General features: G+C 37.5%; 1 protein-coding gene across 3 annotated transcripts in view; it reads left to right on the top strand.

Moving 5' to 3' along the window:
• CDON (cell adhesion associated, oncogene regulated) overlaps positions 1–21083 on the top strand; it is a 38322-nt gene extending 17239 nt beyond the window's left edge. For all 3 annotated transcript variants that reach the window (XM_081961073.1, XM_081961074.1, XM_081961075.1), the window contains exons 9-20: positions 1517–1812; positions 2218–2383; positions 3112–3237; positions 5451–5657; positions 5758–5939; positions 6481–6586; positions 7414–7536; positions 8031–8258; positions 9312–9598; positions 12951–13030; positions 16410–16663; positions 17563–21083. In XM_081961073.1, the coding sequence (XP_081817199.1) occupies positions 1517–1812; positions 2218–2383; positions 3112–3237; positions 5451–5657; positions 5758–5939; positions 6481–6586; positions 7414–7536; positions 8031–8258; positions 9312–9598; positions 12951–13030; positions 16410–16663; positions 17563–17729 (2222 nt within the window). In that variant the 3' untranslated portion in view covers positions 17730–21083. The remainder of the gene's footprint in view (positions 1–1516; positions 1813–2217; positions 2384–3111; positions 3238–5450; positions 5658–5757; positions 5940–6480; positions 6587–7413; positions 7537–8030; positions 8259–9311; positions 9599–12950; positions 13031–16409; positions 16664–17562) is intronic.
• The last annotated feature ends 945 nt before the right edge of the window (positions 21084–22028 follow it).

Here is a 22028-nt window from a genome sequence, read left to right as displayed (position 1 = left end):
CTGTTTCTAGAATTGTGGCCTATAATCAACACTTGTAACAGCAGGCTTGAGATTATAAGAAGTGTTGTTATGTTTTGAGGTCAGCTGGGTTCAACTGGATGATGTTGGTGACACATTAGAATTCATGTTGAAACAATTAAAACTTTCCTCCTCCTTCATTTTTAATGAATCAGCTACTCACAGCAAACAGATTAGTATTTCAGCAGAGACAGGCAAGCAGGCATAAAGTGTTGCATAATGAAATGTTTACTTTATAAATCCTGTCTATTACTTTTTTCAGTGTTGTTGTAACTTTGAACAGTCACTAAACAAACTGTTGTAAGTTGAATATTACCTGCATTTGAAGCATTTTATATGCAATACTGCAGGCTACTTCTGCTGACTGCCGACTGCTAGCAGTTCGGCAGTTCGAGTCTCACTGGCTCAAGGTTGACTCAGCCTTCCATTCCTTCCGAGGATGGTAAAATGAAGACCCAGATTGTTGGGGCAAAGATGTTGACTCTGTAAACCACTTTGAAGCACTGTGAAGAGGTGTATAAGTCTAAGCGGTATTGCTATTGTTATTTTCAACATAGGCATATAAGAAATCTAGAAACCATAGGGACCCTTGCAATGGGATTAAAAACTGTTCTTATTTGCTGCTATAATCTAACGCGGCCGTGCGGGTGATTATGGGGAGGACTAGATACTCCCCCGTAACACCTCTCCTGCGCGAGCTGCACTGGCTTCCTGTAGTCTACCGAGTGCGTTTCAAGGTTTTGATTATGATCTTTAAAGCGCTTCATGGCACAGGACCTAGTTACGTGCAGGATCGCATCCTGCCCCATACATCCCTACGACCAATCCGCTCACACAGAGAGGGACTTCTTCGGGTGCCGTCCGCTAAACAGTGTCGGGGGGCGACACCCAGGAGCAGAGCCTTCTCTGTGATGGGCCCAGCCCTGTGGAATGACCTCCCCCGTGACATCAGGATTACTTCCGATCTCCGCTCCTTCCGTGTACAGCTGAAGACCCACCTCTTTCAATTATCTGGCCTGGCTCAACCGTAAATTTTTTCTTATTCCTCCTGACAGTCCTTTTAAATTTTAAATTGTGGTATTACTAATGGGGTATTTTAATGGTGACTTTTAATTGTCTAAATGTGATGTAATTTGTTACCTCCTCCGTGCATGTATGTCTTTGTATATGTGTGTATTTGGATGTCTATGTGTTTGCACATGTTTTATGTTTTATATGTTTTATTGTACGCCGCCCCGAGTCCTGTCTGGAGAGGGAGCGGCTAATAAATTCAAAATTATTATTATTATTATTATTATTATTATTATTATTATTATTATTATTATTATTATTATTATTATTATTATTAATTTCCTTTTTAAAAAGATATAAATCACTTTTGATGATATACATTGGTTCAGTTGCGAAAAAAGATTGATGGGAGAAGTGATAGCATGAAGTGTCATTTGTAAAGATCTGTGAGCCAATACCTGTCTTTAATCTCCAAATCCTTCTGCAGTTCCCTATGAAGCCAGTGCAAAAACCGAAACACCTCCTTTTGAAATTGCCCAGAATGATGATGGAGATGGAGATGGAGCTCTTGATTCAGAAAGGGACCTTCCCCGAAAGTCTCCGGCCGAGATTCTTACTGACAAAACCGCTACAGAAAAAACATCCAGTGGCATTTCCCCACCTGAAGCTCCCATCATTCTCAGCCCTCCACAAACACTTAAGCCAAACCAGTATAACCTGGTCTGGCGATCTGGAAAGGATGGTGGTCGGCCAATCAATGTTTATTTTGTGAAATATCGCAAGGTAGGACTATCCTGGCTCTAAGCAAATATTAATTTTTGTGGCTTTAAAAAAACTTGGAAAGCTACGGTATCCTGGTATTAACTATGAGAGAGGGAAAAAATAGGATGCTACTCTACGTCAATTTAAAGCATTGGCAGTAATAGTAATTAATGAAAGTTGGCCTGTTTTAAACATCTTTGGGCCTTGTATTACAGGAAGATTTAAATTTACCTTTTGCAGTATGTGAAGGAACTTTTGTGGCAGTCCTATGCAATTCATCGTGGCTGTGCTGTTTTTAAATACAGTTTGGTAGCTAGATAGCAACTATATAAATAATACAGTTCAACATTTGAACAAGCAAATTGTTTACCTACCTTCTTGTAAACTTACGTTTTTTAAATCATTTTTAAAATTCTCCTTTTACAGCTGGATGGCAATATTACTAATTGGTATACAATTCGTGTTCCTGGAAGTGAAAATGAACTTAGTCTTACAGAACTGGAACCTTCCAGTCTATATGAAGTCTTGATGGTTGCAAAAAATGATGCTGGCGAAGGTCACCCTTCCATGCTTACTTTTCGCACAAGCAAAGGTAAGCTTTTGTTAGACTACGCATCATTCCCTGAAATATATTTTAGGTGACCTTTTTTTCCGAAGTTTGCACACTTGGAAACCTCTGGCATGTTTCCCCTAACAAGCAGTTCCTTCTCATTTCCCAAAGCAGCAGAGGGAATGCCAAAGCAGGGTAGAATCAGATTCCCCCATCCCATGAGCAACTCTGTCAAAGATGTTTCATATGTGGAAGAGCATTTCTTAGACATTTCACATTGGTTTACTTGTGGATGCTCAGAGTCTCTTCTCTTCTAACTCACTTTCATGTGAGAACTTTCCTTGAGTGTCAGTAATTAAACAAAGCAACATGAGTTTTTCAGCTTTTTTGTTACCTGCTTGCATAGAGCAAGATGTAAATAAGATCAGTGGTGGATTTCACATTTTGTTACCACCAGCTCGCTGCGCACATACCTGCTCGGGGCACGGGTGCCTTCCGCGCATGCACCCGGCTTTCCATGCATGTGCTTTGCTGGTGCGTGCAACTTCCACGCATACAACCAGCCTCAAAAATGTGCCTAAATAGGATGGCATAGAGCCGGGGCGGGTGAGCAGGCCCACCCTCAATTTCCGCTTTCAGTTTAAGTGAACCGGTCCGAACAGGCTGAATACCATCTCTGAATAAGATGTAACGGACTAACACTAAAAAGACTCAAAAAAACACCTGAAGCCATTTTAAATTATTTCCTAAATACATTTTTTTTTTCTCAGAAAGGTCATCCTCTTCAAAAACCTCCCAGACTCCCTCTCAACCAATCGGCATTCCTTCTATCATTCAGGAAGGAACAACCAACAATTTTGGCGTGGTCCTCCCAGATCTGTCTCGACATAGTGGCGGTAAGTCCCACCAATGCATCTGAAAATAATGTACTTTTGAAACATCGACTTTAACCACCTTTCATATCTGTTAGTTGTGCAGTTCCAAGGTCACTTGTGTGTTTAACAGAACAAATTTCAAAAGAAAATAGGAGATCACCTTTTTCAAACACGGAACTCTTCTTTGGAGTTTAGTTTAGTTCAGTGATAGAATATGCAGACTGTGTAGCTTAAAGATCGGGTAGCAGATGATTCACCATGGCCTGATAACCTGGAATGTGTCCATGTGTCTGAGTGTCTGTTTGTCATATTAAGATGGGTGGATAAATAGGCTGAACTTGTATGAGGCTCCTTCCTTTATTGCAGTTAAAGATTTTTGGAAGTATTGCCAGAAAACGTTTCTGCTCCAATGTTTTGTGAAACTGCTGCTGAGGAGAATAAGAGGCTCATCTAATTTAATGATCTTAGACGGCTTTAGATGTTTAAATGCCTTTTTTTGGGAAGCAATCAATTCTTCTTTTGAAGCAAGAAGCAACATTCTGCTTCTGAACATTACATAGTTCGGTGGTACTAGCATAATTATGTTTAATTCAGAAATTTTGCAATTTGAATAATATCAGGGCTTGTATTATCCTACTCTTTTTCCATGTCATTTGTTTTATGAAGCAGCTTTAGGTTATATGCCAAGGTGTTAGACTTAAAGGAATGTATGCTTAATTAGATTTTTAACACTGGTTAAATGTTTTCTGTTACTAAAATTAATGCCAATATAGGGCATGTTCTGTCACTCTGGTTATATTGCAAAAATGTGCAGATTTTATAATTTATGAGATTTATGGGTGATCCCAATTTGTTATGACTCTGGTCAATATAATAAAACCATAGCATGTCTCATTAAAATGTCCAAAAACCTTCAACAAACTATCCAGTTAGGTTTCATATCTTGAATATAATATCTATTCTGTTAAAAAAATAAGGAGCATTCTGAACTATTTGAGTCAATGTACAAAGATAAGTTGATAACATCTTAAAAATATACATTTTTTTAGTGTTACACTGTACCTTTCTTTTTCCAATTAAATATTTTCCTTTATTCATGGTGTATCTTGTATAACTTGATATAAAACATACAAAACAATTGGGATAATATCTCAGATAATGATTGTAAGCAGACTTACTAACATTCCTTTTCTCCCTTTTTCTATTCCCACTGCTATCTAACTTCAAGTGAGTTCAGTAAGTATTAATGTAACCTGCATGGTTTTGAATCCTAGCTTTTTGCTGTGGGAAGGGTGCCTTTGAGTCAGTTTTTGACTTCTGTAGACCACATGGTCTACACCCTTCAGTTTCCTTGGCAAGATTTTCCAAAAGTGCTTTGCCATTGTCTTTTTCCTAGTGTTAAAACGTAAGAGTGACTGGCCCAAGATCATTCAGCTGGATTCATGTTTACACTGGACTAGAATTTATAGTCTCCTAGTTTCCATCCTGGTACCTTAACCACTGCATCAAGCTATCTAAGTTGCTAATACTTAACAGAGATAGTATAAAGTTTTCATGAATCTACGAATTTCACTTTTCGTTTTAGACTCACTATCATGCAAAAACTATTTAGCTTTTTAAAAAAATAAGCTGAACTTATTTTGGTATTAACTGGTTTCTGTGTCCATTTCCACGGTGGTGAATTACTGTAAGTTATGCAGTTCTCTTTGGTGTGCTAATGCTTCAGGATCCCTATGTTCTGGATTAACTCACTATTGTTGCATAGGATTGTCAATAAATTGTAGAGCCAGTACAACTTTTTGCTTGTTTGGTTGATTCCATAAGTAGTTTTGGTTCTGTCTTTGAAACTGGAAAAAAGTTGCATTTCAGGAAGGATTTTCTAGAATTAAATCTTAAGTTACCTTGTGTAGACCAGACTGAGAAACCCATGCCATATTGGTCAGAAATACTTTTATTGCAGCAGCTGTAGTAAAAGAATGTTGTGACTCTGAATGCACTTCTTCCCCCTTATATCTCCTTTTATCTTAGTGTGAACTAGAGAGGGGCTTCTTGAAATGGTCTTCTCTGCTTCTCTGATTGTTACCTTCTTCTGTCCTTCAAGTTCATTCCATATGCCCTTTAAACATTGGGTATATCTTTTTTAATTTGACTGGCAAACAGCCTACAGATATAAAAATCAATGATGTTTTTTGTACGCAATTTCATATGAAGATTTGTGTAATTTTCTTTTCTAGTTCCTGAGGCACCGGATCGGCCTACTATTTCCACAGCATCAGAAACCTCTGTTTATGTCACTTGGATCCCACGGGCAAACGGTGGATCACCCATCACTGCCTTTAAAGTAGAATATAAACGTGTTAACAGAAATAACGAATGGCTAATTGCAGCAGATAACATCTCTCCATCTAAACTTTCAGTGGAAGTTGACAGTTTGGATCCAGGTATTTATCTGCATGTCTTGTCCTAATGTTGGCCATTTGTCCCTCCCCAGAATGGTATTTATTTCATCTCATTCTCTCTCTCTCTCTCTTTTCTTGAAAGGAACTGCATATAAGTTCCGTGTAATTGCTGTTAATAATTATGGGGAAAGCCCTCGAAGTTCTCCCTCTCGGCCGTATAATGTGGCTGGCTTTACCAATCGATATTCCAACCGCCCCATTGCAGGACCTCACATTGCTTATACTGAAGCAGTCAGTGACACCCAGATCATGTTAAAGTGGACTGTAAGTATCCAGTTCTTCTTCTGGAAATAACATTTTATGTTTTTAAAAAGACATGGTGTGTGCAATAAAGCAGTTTGCTCACTGTCTTAGAACAAAGCTCTGTATTAGATTGTTAGGTGTAGACAATGCCATCTAGAGAACTTTGAACATTTAACATTCTAAACCAGCTGTGGTTTGCCTATGGTCATTTTCCATTTTGATAGCTTATATTGTTTATTGTTTAATGCAGTATAAAAAGTAAAAGCGAGTGATGAAAATATAATAGAATATTCAAATGAAAATGGCACGTTAAATGCTGATATCTTAATTTTTTAAATCTTAGGTTCTAATTCAAGTTGTTTCAGTTTTTAATGATTGAATATGTAAGTTAATTTTTAAAACTGAAGATAGAAATGCACTAGAAAATGAATTCTTTCTCTGCATAAATTGGTGGGGTTTTTTTTTGCAGTTTAATTTAACAGTGTCATTCAATCTATCTTCTCTACATCTTTATTCCTTATTGAATGTTCTGAATTCTCACGTTTAAACATTTCTGTTTTAGTATATTACTTCAAGTAACAACAACACGCCTATCCAAGGATTTTACATTTACTATCGCCCAACAGATAGTGACAATGATAGCGATTACAAGCGAGATGTGGTAGAAGGTAAGATCTGTGCACAATCCTTTGTTTTGTGAGTGAATGCATGGAGGCCTGGTTAAATGAGATGTAAATATTACCCTTGTATAATTACATTCTTATTAAGACTACAGTAATAACCCATTGGATATACCATATTTTGGAGTATAAGACGCATCTTTTTCCCCCAAAAAAGAGGATGAAAACCTGGGTGCATCTTATACACCGAATACACATTTTTGGCCACTTGAAACCCTGCTCCCTTCACAAAAATGGAGGTGCAGAGGGTTTGGGAGGCCTGCAAAGTGCTCCTGGGGGCTGGGGAGGGCAAAAATGAGCGAAAAATGGGCTGGTTTTTTTGCTTGTCTTTGCCCCCAGGAGCACTTTGCAGGCCTCTCAAGCTCTTTGCATGCCCCGTTTTTCACAAAAAATGAGGCGTGCAGAGATTTGGGAGATCTACAGAGTGTAAAAACTTTTCTTTTTAATTTACCTTTTCAAAATCTTCGTGCACCTTATACTCCGGTGCGTCTTATACTCCGAAAATATGGTATTAAATTTTTGTATTCATTCTTTTAGAGAGCAACGGGTTAGAAAACGCTGACACAGAATATACCACTTTGCCTAAACTTGCCTAAGCCTGACAAAAACAATTTATCAGATTTGTCAATGATTTAATTTTGGAATTAATTGTGGTTTTTTTGTTGTTGTACATACTCTACAAACACAGAGTTTCATAGACTTAACTTTTGTCTCTTCTTATAAGACTATCTGTTCCTTTTTTAAAAATAATGCATTTCATTTGAAAGAATACAGTTCTATTAAATAGCATTTCTATTTGCTCCTTTTTTTCCCAGGTACAAAACTATGGCATTTGATAAGCCATCTCCAACCTGAAACATCGTACGATATTAAAATGCAGTGCTACAATGAAGGGGGAGAAAGTGACTACAGCAATGTGATGATATGTGAAACCAAAGGTGAGAAACAATTGTGGGCTCTTTGGTGCTCTCTTAGCTTGGTGATTTTTTTGCAGACGTTTCATTACCAAACTAAGTGACGTCATCCATCTTTGTTGCTTCTGATCATAAATCAGCTTATTAATAAGCAAACTTGGTCAGTCTTAAAAGCAGATGTTTATCAAAAGGGGAGAAACATTGTCTAACTAGCACATATCTTATTATGCCTTTCTAAATTGAAACAGTGATCTCTAAACTGAAGGCAAGTAGAATAATATGGCAATCTTTACCTTCCCTCCTCCTGTATTTTTTTTTCATTCTTCTATGATTGTAATTATTTACTGTATGCCAAAACAAATGCATCTAATTTTAATAGTACTCTAACTAATGCATTTAATAATTTTAAAGCATTTTCAGCTGTTGCTGAAGTTCTGCCTAAGGTCAGAATAACAGTTGCATGAATTTACCATTTATTTATTTTTTCATTCAACCTTTTTTGCTTTCATTCCAATTAGTGAAACGGTCACCTGGAGCATCTGAATACCCAGTAAAAGACCTTAGTACACCACCTAATTTCCCTGACCGTGGAATTGGGAGCAATGCAGGTCAACCAAATGGTTCAGTCCGGAGTAGCAACATGTTGTATCTCATTGTCGCCTGTGTCCTTGGAGTGATGGTTTTCATTCTGATTGTCTTTATTGCCATGTGTTTATGGAAGAACCGTCAGCAAAATGCCTTGCAAAGTATGTTTCTTTTCATATATCCCTGTTTTATTAATTGGTCATATATCATAGTTACAACCATTAATCATAACTTACAAAACAATTGATAAATCATAAAAATAAAAATTTTATTTAAAAAAAACAATTGATAAATCATCAGAAACCAATAGGAGAAGATAGTAGGAAAGATGAGAAATGAGTTAGTGCTGTGGGAATTCATTCATCCAATATTTTATTTTACTTAACCGACTTTATTAGTGTTTTTACTATTTTATCATTTTATTTTGATCTTTACTACTGTTTTTAATATTCCTGGCCCTGGCCATGATAAAGCACGATTGATTGAGTCACAATGACCTTGAGTGCTAAATTCATGAAACACTGTAATTCATAAGTATTGCGATGTATTTTTATCATGATTTCCTCTTAAACGTGAATATAAGTAAAGACAAAACATTTGTAAATATGCAATTAAATTTAATGCTTACTCTGTCCCCATGCCTTTCTGATTTGGCTAGTGGGGATTAAGTCTTGCAGAGATTCATTTTTATGTTTAAGTGAAGCCAACTATGCTATTTGTTTTAAATTATATTTAGGAAGATTTTTTTCTATTTTAAGTTCTGCTGTAGATCAGGAGTGTCAAACTCGATTTCATTGAGGGTTGCATCAGGGTTGTGTTTGGCCAGTGGGGGGGGGTGGCCAGCTTGACGGCACTCATGTCGGGGATACATGTGGGGGCCATGCGCTTTGCCAGTGAAAACAGGCTCCCATGCTCCACTTTTGGCTGCCACGGTCTCCTACAACCCTCTGCCAGTGAAAACACCGTTTTCACTGGCAGAGGCACCGTGGGCTGGTCCACTGTTTCCGGGGCAGCCCTGTGGGCCAAATCTAAACACCTTGCGGGCCTGACCCAGCCCCCGGGCCTTGAGTTTGACACCCCTGCTATAGACTAAAACTGTTAACTGACATGGTGTATAAATGCGGGGGGAAATAGGTCTAGATCTTCATCTACGTGCAGTACATCAAAGTTTTATTGCAATTTCTAAATGATTTTTTTCTTCCTTGTTTCTATAGAGTATGACCCTCCCGGCTATCTCTACCAAGGTACAGATATCAACGGCCAGATGGTTCAGTATGCAACACTCCCAGGCACAAGCCACATTAATGGTGCCGTGCATGGAAACTTTATCAGTAATGGAAAACATAATAATGGATGCCTCCACCTCCATCATAAGGTTGCTAATGGGATGAATGGGCTCATGAATGGCGCCCTCAATGGAGGAACTGGAGTTTATCCAGGACATTCTAACTCCCTCTCCAGAACCCACATAGAATATGATCACACCCATCACATAGGGAACGTAAGTAAGCGCGATGCTTTATCGGTCAAACTCTTGTAGCTTTGGTTGTTATGAACATTAGAAAGGAAAGTGAAGACCTTCACTCTACTTGAAAGAGAGATGTTGCAAACGTCATATCGTTTTCATCTTGTTCTTGAAGATTATATTTCTGGCCCTATTAAAGTATGCTAAAGTCACTAAAATAAAGACTTCATCCTGAGAGCAATAAATATGCACCGACTGATACTTTAAAAGCCATCTTTGTTAATGTAATATTTGGAAACTTGAATGCTTTCATTTACTAATAGGCCATATCTTCCTCCCACATGCTCATTTTTGTATAGACCCTAAGTTACTGAATTTGTAGCAATCAAGAGTTTTCTAATGGAAACATGTTGCTGAATGGAAACAAACAAAGGTTTTGCCATTCCTGTGGTTACTGTTCTGTTCTGTTATCAGGCAAAGATGCATGGTTTTGTTTAAACTTTCAATTTCTATAAATAAATAAAAAGTACATTAAAGAATAAGGACTTTTTATATAAATTTGTGAAGCTGATTCAATCAAATTCAAGTTCAGTTCAGGAACTAATGCTTCAGATGAGATGAGCACCGCCCCCCTAGAGTCGAGAACAACTAGCACATATGTGCGATGGGAACCTTTACCTTACTTAGAGGTAATTTGTATTAAGTTTCCATGATTTTTTTAAAAAAATTGTATCCTGCAATGTCTTTTTGCCACAAGAGCACACATAACTAGCAGATCAAATCTCTCCTTTCCCGATATTAAGGGATCTCCCCCCCCCCCCCAACAGATTTAATGAGGGCAGAGTGGAAGGAAAAAGTAATTTTAATCATGGGAACAGAAATCAATTTTGAATAATGTTGTATACAGCTTTTTGTATTCTTGAAAACTACATTCATATAATCCTGATAAATTAACTGCCCATTTCCATACCTGAGCTTTTATTTCATAATAGTAAGGACATTTGCCTTTGGAGAAAGCCAGTTCTAATCTAGAAACCAGTTCTAGTCCCATTTTAGGCATGAAAGCTGATTGGGAGACTTTGGGCCAGTCATTCTGTCTCAGCCCACAACATCTAGCTCAGACAACAGTTCCTGTTACAGCCAATGGATCAACACTGAGTTGATCTGGGGGGGAAACCCAGATCCTACAGTTGCAGGAACAATGCTAAAAAGGGGGAGGGAATGTCCTTTGGATATCCATCCAAACTCTTATGTTGAAATTTTGATAATGTGAGATTAGGGGATTCCTGGCAGACAAGAGATTGACTTTTTTAAAAAATATGCATAAATTTGACGTGTGCCAAGTCCTTTTGTGACTAAGCTGTACTTCAGATCTAATTTTAAGTAGGTACCCTTAATTACATTTCAGTGTGCCAAAACCTGGGGCTCATAAACCGAAGAATTCCTTTTTTATTTTATTTTTTTGGTTCTTGCTCAGCCACACCATACAATCTGCTTTCTTTTTAAGTATTTCCTTTTTAAGAATGAACTATTCTATTCACGTCTGTTTTGAAAAACACAATTCTTGGGCTGTGGTTTTTTTTTTTTTTTAATTGTGCAGCCTACTTTAAATAGTGCTTTCCTTACTCACGCTGAGCTGAAGACAGTTCGGATGGAGTTTTAAGGTTTGAGGAGTGAAGAATGCAGGTTGATAATTGTCCGTGCTGCTTGAGTAGCAACAGCTCAGGAGGAGCCGCTAGGTTAGAGGTCCTCCACAAAACCGTTTGAATGTTTTATGGGAAACCAGGAATGTGTTCAGGAATTAAGTAACATCATCTGCTTCGAGTGGGAGGGTGAGAGGGCAATTGTTTGCTCTGGTAATTGAACATAAACACTTCATTTCATGGAATAACAGATTGCGAGAAGTACAAGAATTGCCGTTCAGATAACCTTTTAAGTCTCTCACAGTCTTCATGTTTCCTTGTTGTGGACTTCTTAGATCCTTAAGACCCATTTAAAGGCTAATCCAAACATTGATTTTAGGAATATTTAAATGTAAGCACATAGAGGAGGGCAGAATTAAATTAGAGCCTCGACGGCTGGGTGGGTGAGCTGAGGACACAAACTTAAAACAGGTGTTAAAGATTCTCCTTTTAGATGCTCCCCCAAAGTCTAATTCTCACATTTAAATTTATCTCCAAGTAACAATTTCACTCAAGTAGGAAATCCTTTAGTCATCATTCAGTGTGCAATTATTTCAAAGATTCCGGTGCTTATATTGGTTAATATCCTTGAGAGTTTTAAAACCATTTGCTGTGGCTATTCATCACTTACTGAGCTTTAGTTACTTTATAGCCTGCTTTTCTTTGGAAAAGTGTCTCTAATGCTCTGAATAAAAAGGAAGAATCATTGGTTTTGCTCTTTGTGCTAAAAAAAACCTCCCTTCACAAGCATTAAATAAATGTTATGGAATTGAAAATAGTTGGGCATAGATGGCAACATTTTCAAATAAGGTGTTGTAGCCTCAGAATTAGTTCTCAAGATTCATAGATGAGAAAAAGTCATCCTGTTTCTCCCCTCTTCCCCCCATAGTTTAATTACTTCATCCTATATGCCTGCACCAATGTCTTGGTGCAGGATGTCTTCATCCTATATGCCTGCATCAGTTGTCTTGAATTTTATCTTCCACTAAGGGATCTGAGTATTTAAAATGTAGATTCGTATTACTACTTATGTTGCCGTATCTGCAAGTATTTCTCAGATCTCCCATGTACATAGTATTTAGCAATGAGTTATGTGTTATTAATGCTGTTTTTTTTTCATTTGCAAAGATTGTACAGCCAAAACCAAGAGCTCAGAAATCCCCTAGCCTTCTTTCTTCATCCCTTTTCGCTGACAAATTAATGCATCTGTAAAAATAACAGCAAATTTCAAACCCAGAGTTTAGTCAGGCAAGCTGATCTAATTGGAATAATTGGAAGAAACTGGGACATTGATTATATTTTTAGTCATACAAGCCTGTCTCCACCAACAGACAGTAGTTTCCAGTAAAGAAAAAAATTCCTTCATGTCTGTCATCAGTAGCATTTTCACTTCTTTCTTCAAATTAAACTTGGGCGGTTCAAAATGAAAATAAGGCCAAGAAAATGATGGTGTACGTGTCTAAACCATAACATTTTGCTTTGCTTTGCTGCTTTAGCACAAGCATGGGCAACTCTTGCAAGTTTATGGCCATGCTTGCTCAGGAATTCTGGGAATTGTAGTTCACAGGTTGTAAAGTTACCATAATTGCTCATTCCTATGAATGTCATGGAATATATACTGTGCGTGCTTGTTTAATTTTCACTTACAGACTCATTTGTGATTCCTTATTTTAACTTTCAAATATTTCCATTCCCCCATCATCCAGGGTGGTGACGTATATACATCAGTCCCTCAGACTGATCCTTCAGAGTATGCCAATTGCAGGAACTGCTGGAATAATAACAGGTAATCAACCTAAAGAGATCAGAATGATCTTTGGATCTCTGAATTTGAGCCTGCACAGATTAGTGATCCCAACTACGTGTCTAGCAAGTGCATCTTGATATTTGCATTATTACTCTTCCAGATTTACGTGTAGAAAACACTGTATGATTTCTAGAACCTGGCTCCCCGAAGACCTTCCTGCCTCAAAGTATTTCAATTCCCTCAGTTTGAAGTTCATAGCGAGTTTTAGTCAATTATACTTAACGAGGGCAGTTTTGTGCTACACAGACATTTATCAACTCCAGGATTTGCTTCAGCTATTTTATTTGTTCAATGTTGATGCCATCTGACTCCAAATCTGGGCTGAAGTACAAGATGCATCCAAATTTTGGCTTTGTTAATTAGCGGGCACATTTCTTCATGTAATTAGCCATTTCTTAATATAGGAAACAGCGCAATCTGGCCCATTCCTTGCAATATTGAAATGGAAATGGCTTGATAGAAGCAGGCAGTTTTCGCTCTGAGAGGAAAAGACTCTTGATCTAATTTAGATGTCTTGAATTGCAAGGAAGCCTCAAAATAGTATTCAGCCTTACTTCAGACTGGTTCTTGAGTGAGTGGTTAGGCTGGATATAATATTATCCACGGTGGTTGTCCCAATTTCACTCTTTTCTGAAAGCTGCCAAGTCCTTTTGCTCTCCTTCAGCAACAAGATTATATAACAAGGGCCTGAACAGACAGGCTGAAGGCTTCAGCTTTTCCATCCCTTCTGCAAATATTCTGTTGATGGGCCAGAAATTGCTTCATAGAAAGCTTGCCCTGCATGAAGAAAGCTTACTCCGTTTAGGGAAGATGACCCTATAATGGTCCCACCCATTTTTCCAATTTCCCAGTAGCAGGTTTTAACCACAATGGCCAGCCTTGAAGTTATGAACTGTCTCAGAAACCATAAAGAATTCCCAGGAGCGTTTTGGTCTCATGTAGTGCACGGCTGCCCCTTGCAGGCCCTTAAACCAAATAAACTCAATATTTGTGGTTCAACACGACTATTTTACTAGCCATCCTGTTCAAAATAAATGTGGAATAATAGTTCCGCTTTGTAGATTATAAAATGTGTGCCTTGTGTTGGCTGTATATTTTAAGCTTAGCGACTCATGCAGTAAGGGGAAAAAAAATCTTTATGCAAATACTTTAACGCTTGTTTACAGCAGAGTTGAGCCATTTTTTTTCTCTTCCATGAGAAATAAGCAAAAATTAACATTTTACATAGGGGCTTCCCTTTTGCTTCAGTTTAACCAAGCACATAACCTAGAACGGATTGATGGACTATAAAATTAAATAGCAGCTTTCTGTCAGTAGTTGTTTCTTTTTTTCTTAATATTTCACAAGGCACCCTGGTTTTTCTGCACTGAAAACTCATATAATAACAATCTTGGGATTGTGCAATCTCTGCTTGTTGTTGCCTGTGTTCCAAATTTTACTTTTATTTAAATGTTTATTGCGTTCCCATAGCACCTAGCACACCAGACACATACAGGGAGTTGAATTGTCACTTTTCCAATAAAATCAAATTGAAAGTCAAGGATTTTGCATGGTGCAAAATGTAAGGTATTGGATTATGGTTCAGGTTCAATTTAATTCTTAGCTATAGAGCTCACTGGGTAGAAAAAAATAAAAATGTTTGGCAATCAAAAGTCAGGATTTTTTGGTTCTTGCAATACTGCCAAAATACTCAAAATTCTACATGTTGCATCTTAAGTGAGCTCCACTATGTGCGTATTTGTTTATAGTTAACATAAAAATGGAAAACTAAGAGAATTTTTGGTATAATCGCTGGGGAATTCTGGGAGTTGATGTCCACAAGTCTTAAATTTGCCAAGGTTGGACACCCCTGCTTTAAAAGAAAACTCATGGTGAATGTAAACAAACAATTGTAACAAATAGTTTAAATTGTGCTGCATTTTGCCCCCTATGGAGATAGTCTTTGTATATAATGAGTTAGTATCCATACTCCTCACTTTACACTCTCCCTGAGTTTCTCCCTCTTTTATCTAGTCCGTTGGTCTTTCTCACCTACTAAAAATGGTAGCAAGCATCTTGAATAAATCAGAATTCACCCACTTTTTAAAGACAAATGGGAATGCGTTGTTAAGTGGCTTATATTTGAAAGCCTGGAAATAATCTGTGAGCTGCTGTCTAGCATTTTTACAACAAACAAATCTGTAGGAAGAATATGACTTCATATTTTGTGTAAAGATAAATGCAAAATCCAGAGTGATCATTCCAGATTATTTTGTTAGATCCAGCATTTACTTATATAATCATTTAAGATACTTATTCTTTCTGGACTTCCTGCTTTATGCAACAGTTCCGACATCTTCCCTAAGTAGATGTAGCTGTGATGTGGCTTTTCACTAAATTTATGTTTAATCACCAATAATAAAGTAAAGCGCTTGTTAGCATTTACTGTGAATGTTGAGAAAACAACTTGATAACTGCCTTCATATCTGTGGAAGTGATGATCCAGCTGCAAATGTTTAAAGTACTGGCAGCTTCCCAAAACTCTGGATTAGAGCTAGCTTGCCTACAAAGGATTTTGGTTGTTAAGTTGCCTTTTTTTGCTGTTTTCTTTTGTTCAAAAGCTGAGTAGCTTCAGCTATAAGAAACTGACTTCCTTCTCTGCTTGACTGGCCGTTCACATCCAGAACAAGAGAGAATGATCAAAGTCTCTTTCTTGGGAAGAATCAGAAAGCACGTTCTCACTTTCTAGGATTACAGTGGAGAAGAATATCGTCATGAATGAAATCATTCTGTCAACATCAGATTTTCCAATTTGGAGAGCAAACTGGCAAATATAGCAAACCATCAAATCCCTTGTTATATTGCCCGAGTTACCCCAGTAAAAATTATCAAGATAAGCTCTTGAAAAGAAGTATGAAATAGTACTTGTTATTGGACACACAAATTCCTTGTGTGTCCAATTCCACTTGGCCAATAAAGAATATTTTCTTCTATTATATATATTAATAATTGCAATGATAAGTGTTTTGTACATGCTTGTGGTGCTAAACCAATTTTCAGATTTTAATGTTACTCATCCATATCCTAAACAACATCTAATCCAGATAATTGAAATAAGATAAAGCTTTTGCTAGCTTTATATATTTTAGTTGCGGCTTGAATGCATTATATTATTAATTTTGACATTTGGTAAATAACTACAGATGCACTATTGCAGGGAATGATCAGACAGAGGCATTTGCATGTTGTATATTTCTTGATGATGAGAGCACAGCAGACATAGAAATACTTTGAAGAAATAAAGACTATATTGGTCAGTGAAACATGATGTGCATTCTAATCTACGTTCTTTCTCTTGTCTTGGCCTAACTATTTGTAGGTGTTTCACTAAAACCAGTGGCAATTGTGGCAACAGTTCTGTTCCAGTGATGCCCATGATGGCACCTTATCAGCAAGACAGTCTAGAAATGAAACCATTGAATCACATGATAGTGACTATGTGCTTGGCCTCCGCAGTCCCTGGATGCAGCATTGAGACTGAGGAAAATGATAAGGAGAAGGCAGAATCGCCATCACATCAGGACTCTAGTGGCCAAGAAAATGTGAGCCCACTCAATATGAATTGTACATCAGGTATGTCAGAAAAATGGAAAAAAACATGCTTCTTTCTTAATGTCTAACGGAGATTCTGTCATCCAGGTCATGTTAGTCCCAAAGGTGCTTTTTTTTCAAAAGGCAGCTGGGCTTTCTTTGTTTTTCCTTGAAGATGTTTCACTTCTCATCCAAGAAGCTTCTTCAGTTCTTATCTCTTAGATCATTGGTACATTTTTTCTCTCTCTCCCATTCAATTTTGTCTGATTCATGGACACTGCCTGGCCAAGTTCCCAGCATTTTTCCTGGCAAGTTTTTCAGAAATGGTTTGCTGTTGCCTCCTTCCTCGGGCTGACAGAAAGTGACTGGCCCACAGTCACTCAGCTGGCTTTGGGCCTGTGGTAAGACTAGAACTCATGGTCTCCCAATTTTTTAATCTGATGCCTTAACCTCTGCCCAAACTGGTACAGTAATTGGTATTTTTCGTAACTAAAATATATTAATTAATCCACAGCGAAATCGGAATTAATGTAAGGGCAAGTAAATACATTTTGTGGTTCTGTCTCAGCATACCTAATGCTCAGCTACTTTTCGGGGTGCTTTGCAAAATTAGGAGCTTTTACAAAAGGAATTTCCTCTGCTTTTCTCCTTTGATTAGGCTGTGAGGATTGATTGATTGATTGATTGATTCTAACCATGGACCTGATATTTTTTTAAAAAACAACTTTTAAAGGATATCTTTAGCTGTTCTTCTGCATTTCAACGGCTATAATTAATTGGGTTGGATCCTTATCCAGATGCTGCACAAAATGGCCTTAGTGTGAGGCGAAATAGTGACATTCAGTAAATGGCAGCCAGTTGGGACTTGCCTCAATCTTTTGAATAGTTGAGGCTGCTCAGGTAGCTGACAAACAGATGCTGATCATTGTTTCCCTTTGCAGAACACGGGGCACATCTGGAGACATCTGATGCCACCTTGAACTGGAGCCCCCTTTTTCATCGGCCGATTTCAAAACACTGTCACGAAAAGGCCGCAGTGACTTCAAATGGGGGTGTTACCTTGGACAGTTTGGGGGGACATCAACAGCTCCAAATACAAGAGACTTAAAGAAATGGCCTTCCTTGATACTCCAGTAAAGCCAGTAACTAACTGCACAGCAGAATTGCTGGAAGGGACGGACAACAAAAATATTAATTATTAGAATCACTATTTATTTTTCATTTTGAGATGCAGTGTCCTATGAATGTATGTTTTAAAACGCCCTTTTGCTGTTGTTTTATTATTTATCCCCCAAGAAACCAGCCTCCCCGGATGAAATCATTGTGACGACCGATGATACTATAGATCAGTGTTTCTCAACCATGAAGACCTTGGCTGGGGAATTCTGGGAGTTGAAGTCTACACACATTCAACATGCCAAGGTTGAGAAACACTGTTATAGATGATGTCTTCCTTGGACGGCGATCATTGGAAAATTACCTTTGCAGTTTGATGTAAAGGTTTTAGCAAATATACACCTGAGAGAACCTCAGGCCCAGGTTGGACTGCAACTTATGATTATATAGCTAAGTGGTATGAATCAGATAGAAGAATTCCAGCCTGTCTCAAAAATTACAAGCTATTAATGGAATCATGATAACTTTCTGAAGGCATATTAATTTGGACTTTTTGATTCATTTGATGTTGAATTATTCTCAGTCATTCCAGCGAAGTCTTGCTGATTGGCAGTTAGGCATATGTAAGTGAATGTATTTAAAAGTATACAGTTCTTCTTAGGCTGGTTTGATGATAGCAAGAGGAACAAGGCAGGCCTTGTGATATTGTCACAACAACAACAAAAATGGTAGTAGCATTTCTAGCCACCTAATCATCAATAAGGGAACACTTGAATGTGACTATTCTATAGCATTGTCCTTTGTTTTTATTCTAAATGTTTTAAAGTTTATCTTTGGGTGTTCTCTTGGTGTGTCTCACATACAATACTGCTCACTTGTTACGTATTGTGTTTCTTTTTCCCCACGACATAGTAGTACATTGTGCAAAACATAAGCTAGGGGAAGAAGAGGTAAAGGAGACCTTGGCATACAATATGATATAAGGAAATTGGCAGAAATGTGCTCAATTGAAACTATCCCCTCTTTCTTTCTTTAAAGAAAACAAAGCGTTTCTCTTGCTTTAAGGTTGCTTAATTAGCCTAACTCATTGCAACTCGGGGAGGGTTTGGAGCTTCCATCTGTAGTAGTCGGTAATTACATTTCATGGCATTTTCTAAATAAATGCTAAGAGCACATTAACTTCTACATGTTACTCGTCACCAGAATTACATCCCAACTTTTACACAACGTGGAAAGCTGGGATGCAAGATCACAAATACTAATCCTGTTTCCTTTGGTAATACAGAATTGGTGCTTTACCCAAAGGCATCCAGTGCTATTAAATGATAAAGTTCAATTTGTCCTTGATTTGTACAAAAAATGATGTGTGTTATCAGGAGAATAGCTGCGTAATTCCTCTTCCCCTGTCAATAATAATCAGAGACCCCGAGTTCTAAAAGTGCAATTGGCCCAAGCAATAAGGATTGATTTTTATAATTGGAGCAAGGATTGAAAAATAAACCCAGAGGAGCAGGGCTGTTTCCAAGAGTAATAATGCCATAATAAAAGTAAAAATCTGTTCTAGAAGACAAAAAGTGGTGCCCAGCGGTACCATTGGCCACACTGAATAATGTGTGTGTGTGTGCTTGTGTGTGTGTATGATTAAAAATGGGCTCTATATTTTTTATAGCTATTGCAGCAGATATCAAGGGCCGTGTGTATATATAGCGTGTGATTATTTTATATGATGTGTATTATATAATTTTATAAATGTGACTCCCTTATGAGAACTTGCCGTGTGGGTATGGGTTGCTATGCAAGATAGGGGGTTTTGATGTAAAATGCTGTTTGCTTTACATTGAAACTTACAGAGAAGGATTGTTTATACAATTAATTTGGAAAGGTTTTAGAAATTACTTTTCAATGTTCTATGAAATGGGGTCACAACCATGAGGGTGGGACTAGCATCTCTGCAGGTTGAGAGAAAAGGAGAAGTCTTTTTGGCCAAAACACTTTTTGGCAGCAAATTGCTTCTGTCAGTTCCATCTTTACACAGCCCATTTGATCCAGAAAAGCCCAGATAAGTAACATAAGAGATGATATTATTATTATTATTATTATTTGAAGGTGAAGAAATGTCAGCCTCTTCCTTAACAGAATCTTATCAAGAATTTTTTTTCTTATATTGTGACACTGTTTTAAGTGTTTTTTCCTCTTATTGAATTTTATTTATGAAAGTTATATATTGTCTTTATATTTTAGGGGAATCGTGTGTTCCTTCCAATCATAGATGCATAGAAAGCATATACAGGCGATCATTTCCTGAAATCTAAGTGCTCATTCCCCTATTTAGATTTGGATTGGTCTGTTTTGCCCAAGAACTGGTCGGACAATCTCATTTGGCAGTTTTACCTTCCCATTTTAAGTTATAATGATTTTTCAAAATCATCAAACCCTTCTGTGAGAATTGGGACATCTTGTTTAAGCTATTTTGAGTGGCTTTTCATCCTTCTTCCAGCCTTTAGGTTTGGACACTGGGACCCCAGTACAAATCTTGTTCAGTTGTTAAATTCTCTAGCATCTTCATCTATATTAGATATCCTTTGAATTGCGGCATGATGTTAGCTCATTTGCGGAATTTACTATTGGAAATACATTGCAGCAGAATTTAAACACTGTATCTCACAGAGCATTTCTCATTTATCCTCACACAAAAAGATGAAAATATGCAACTCTATAGGAAATCTTTATTGCACAGCTTTTGCCCAGAATTTATTCAACTCACATTTTGTTCACCTTTGAGTTTGACTAAGAATAAGATGAATTGACAGAGCGATTTCTAAGCACGGATAACATCCGTGTTATCCCGATACAATGGATAGGTAAAGCTTCTGGTTTAAAGTAGTAGGTTCAACTCTACTCACTGCCTGTTGTTAATGCCTATACACAATAGCTATCGGGAATATGTCCCGTTAAAATCTCTGTAACCGACTTAAGTAAAAGGTGGTTTTGGTGCAATATGGTTTTAATTTGAACTGTTTTCCTGAAGGTATGCGATCTAGCTAAGCAAACTCTAAAAGATGTTATTCCCAGAGCTTTCTCCTCCGGTCATTGAAAAGTCACTTCACAAAATAAAGTATCTCTGTTTAAGCAAAAAGTGTTATTTCAGTTACTTTGATTTTGCAATTTAATTTAAATTTAAAGATGCATGTATTTTTTGTCATATAAAAATGTTATATTTTCTTTTAAAAGTTGTAATATTCCTTTTTTTAAAAAAAAAACTGTACAAATGTTTAAATATTGTAGGTTTGGGCAGAATTTCCTTTGTGTTTATAATATTAAAGAGAATAACACTGGTCCTGTCTAATGGTCTGATATGAGAATTATTACTGCTGTTGTTTCTTGTTGCAGTCTTATTTAAAACAACGGTATCCTTACGCAACGAACAGAAAGCTCACACAAGTTTCATTTTTTAAAAAAAAAAATCTTATTAATGTTTCAAATCTTGCATCCCCCGTTTTCTTTTGACCTTTCTTAGCTATTGTCATTAATACAGAAGTCTCCAAACATGGCAACTTTAAGACTTATGGATTTCAACACCCAGAATCCCCCACTCTGCATGGCTGTCTGAGGAATTCTGGGAATTCGAGTCCACAAGTTGCCAAGTTTGCAGACCCCTGGCCTAATAAATCCCCTGAGATAAAATAGCATCTATGCAACCTATCTAAAAGGGGGAAATTCATGTGTGGAATTCAGGATCCATTTGTCCAAATGAATTGCCCAGAATTTAGGTGCTTAGGTGATCATCTTTATCATCTTTAATGAGGAAAACATAATTACGGTATCCATTTTATCTTAAGTCTCATTGATTTGGGAGAAGGCACAATAAAATCCTTTAAATGCCCTCCCCTTGAAACTTTACCTTGGCTTTCTCCCCTCTCCCCTGCCTCAGTTAGCTCTTTTCTCCACCCTCATCCAGCTTAACTCATTTCTTTATTGACTTCTTTTGATTATTTACAGCTTTCAGATGATTCTTTAACTTTTACAAGCAGGATTGGGTTAAATACTGAAGTATTTCCCAGTGGTGAACTGAATTATATCCAATGGAAACATCCCCCTTCCATATTCTTAAATGGAAGGAAATTAAAGTGCATTTTGGGACAAACGGCTATTGTCTAACTCCAGGGACTACAGATTTGTGTGTGTGTGTGTGTGTGTGCGCGCGCCAGTATACTGTACATGCTTTACAACTGGGTTCTCAACCTGGGGGGTTGTGAGGTCATCACAGGAAATCCGTGAAGGCTTTTGAAGA

This window comes from Natrix helvetica, assembly GCF_964273705.1.
Source record: "Natrix helvetica genome assembly, chromosome: 8".
NCBI lineage: Eukaryota > Metazoa > Chordata > Lepidosauria > Squamata > Natricidae > Natrix > Natrix helvetica.
The sequence above is the reverse complement of the archived record's forward strand: the minus strand, read 5'-3'. Positions and strand labels throughout refer to the sequence as shown.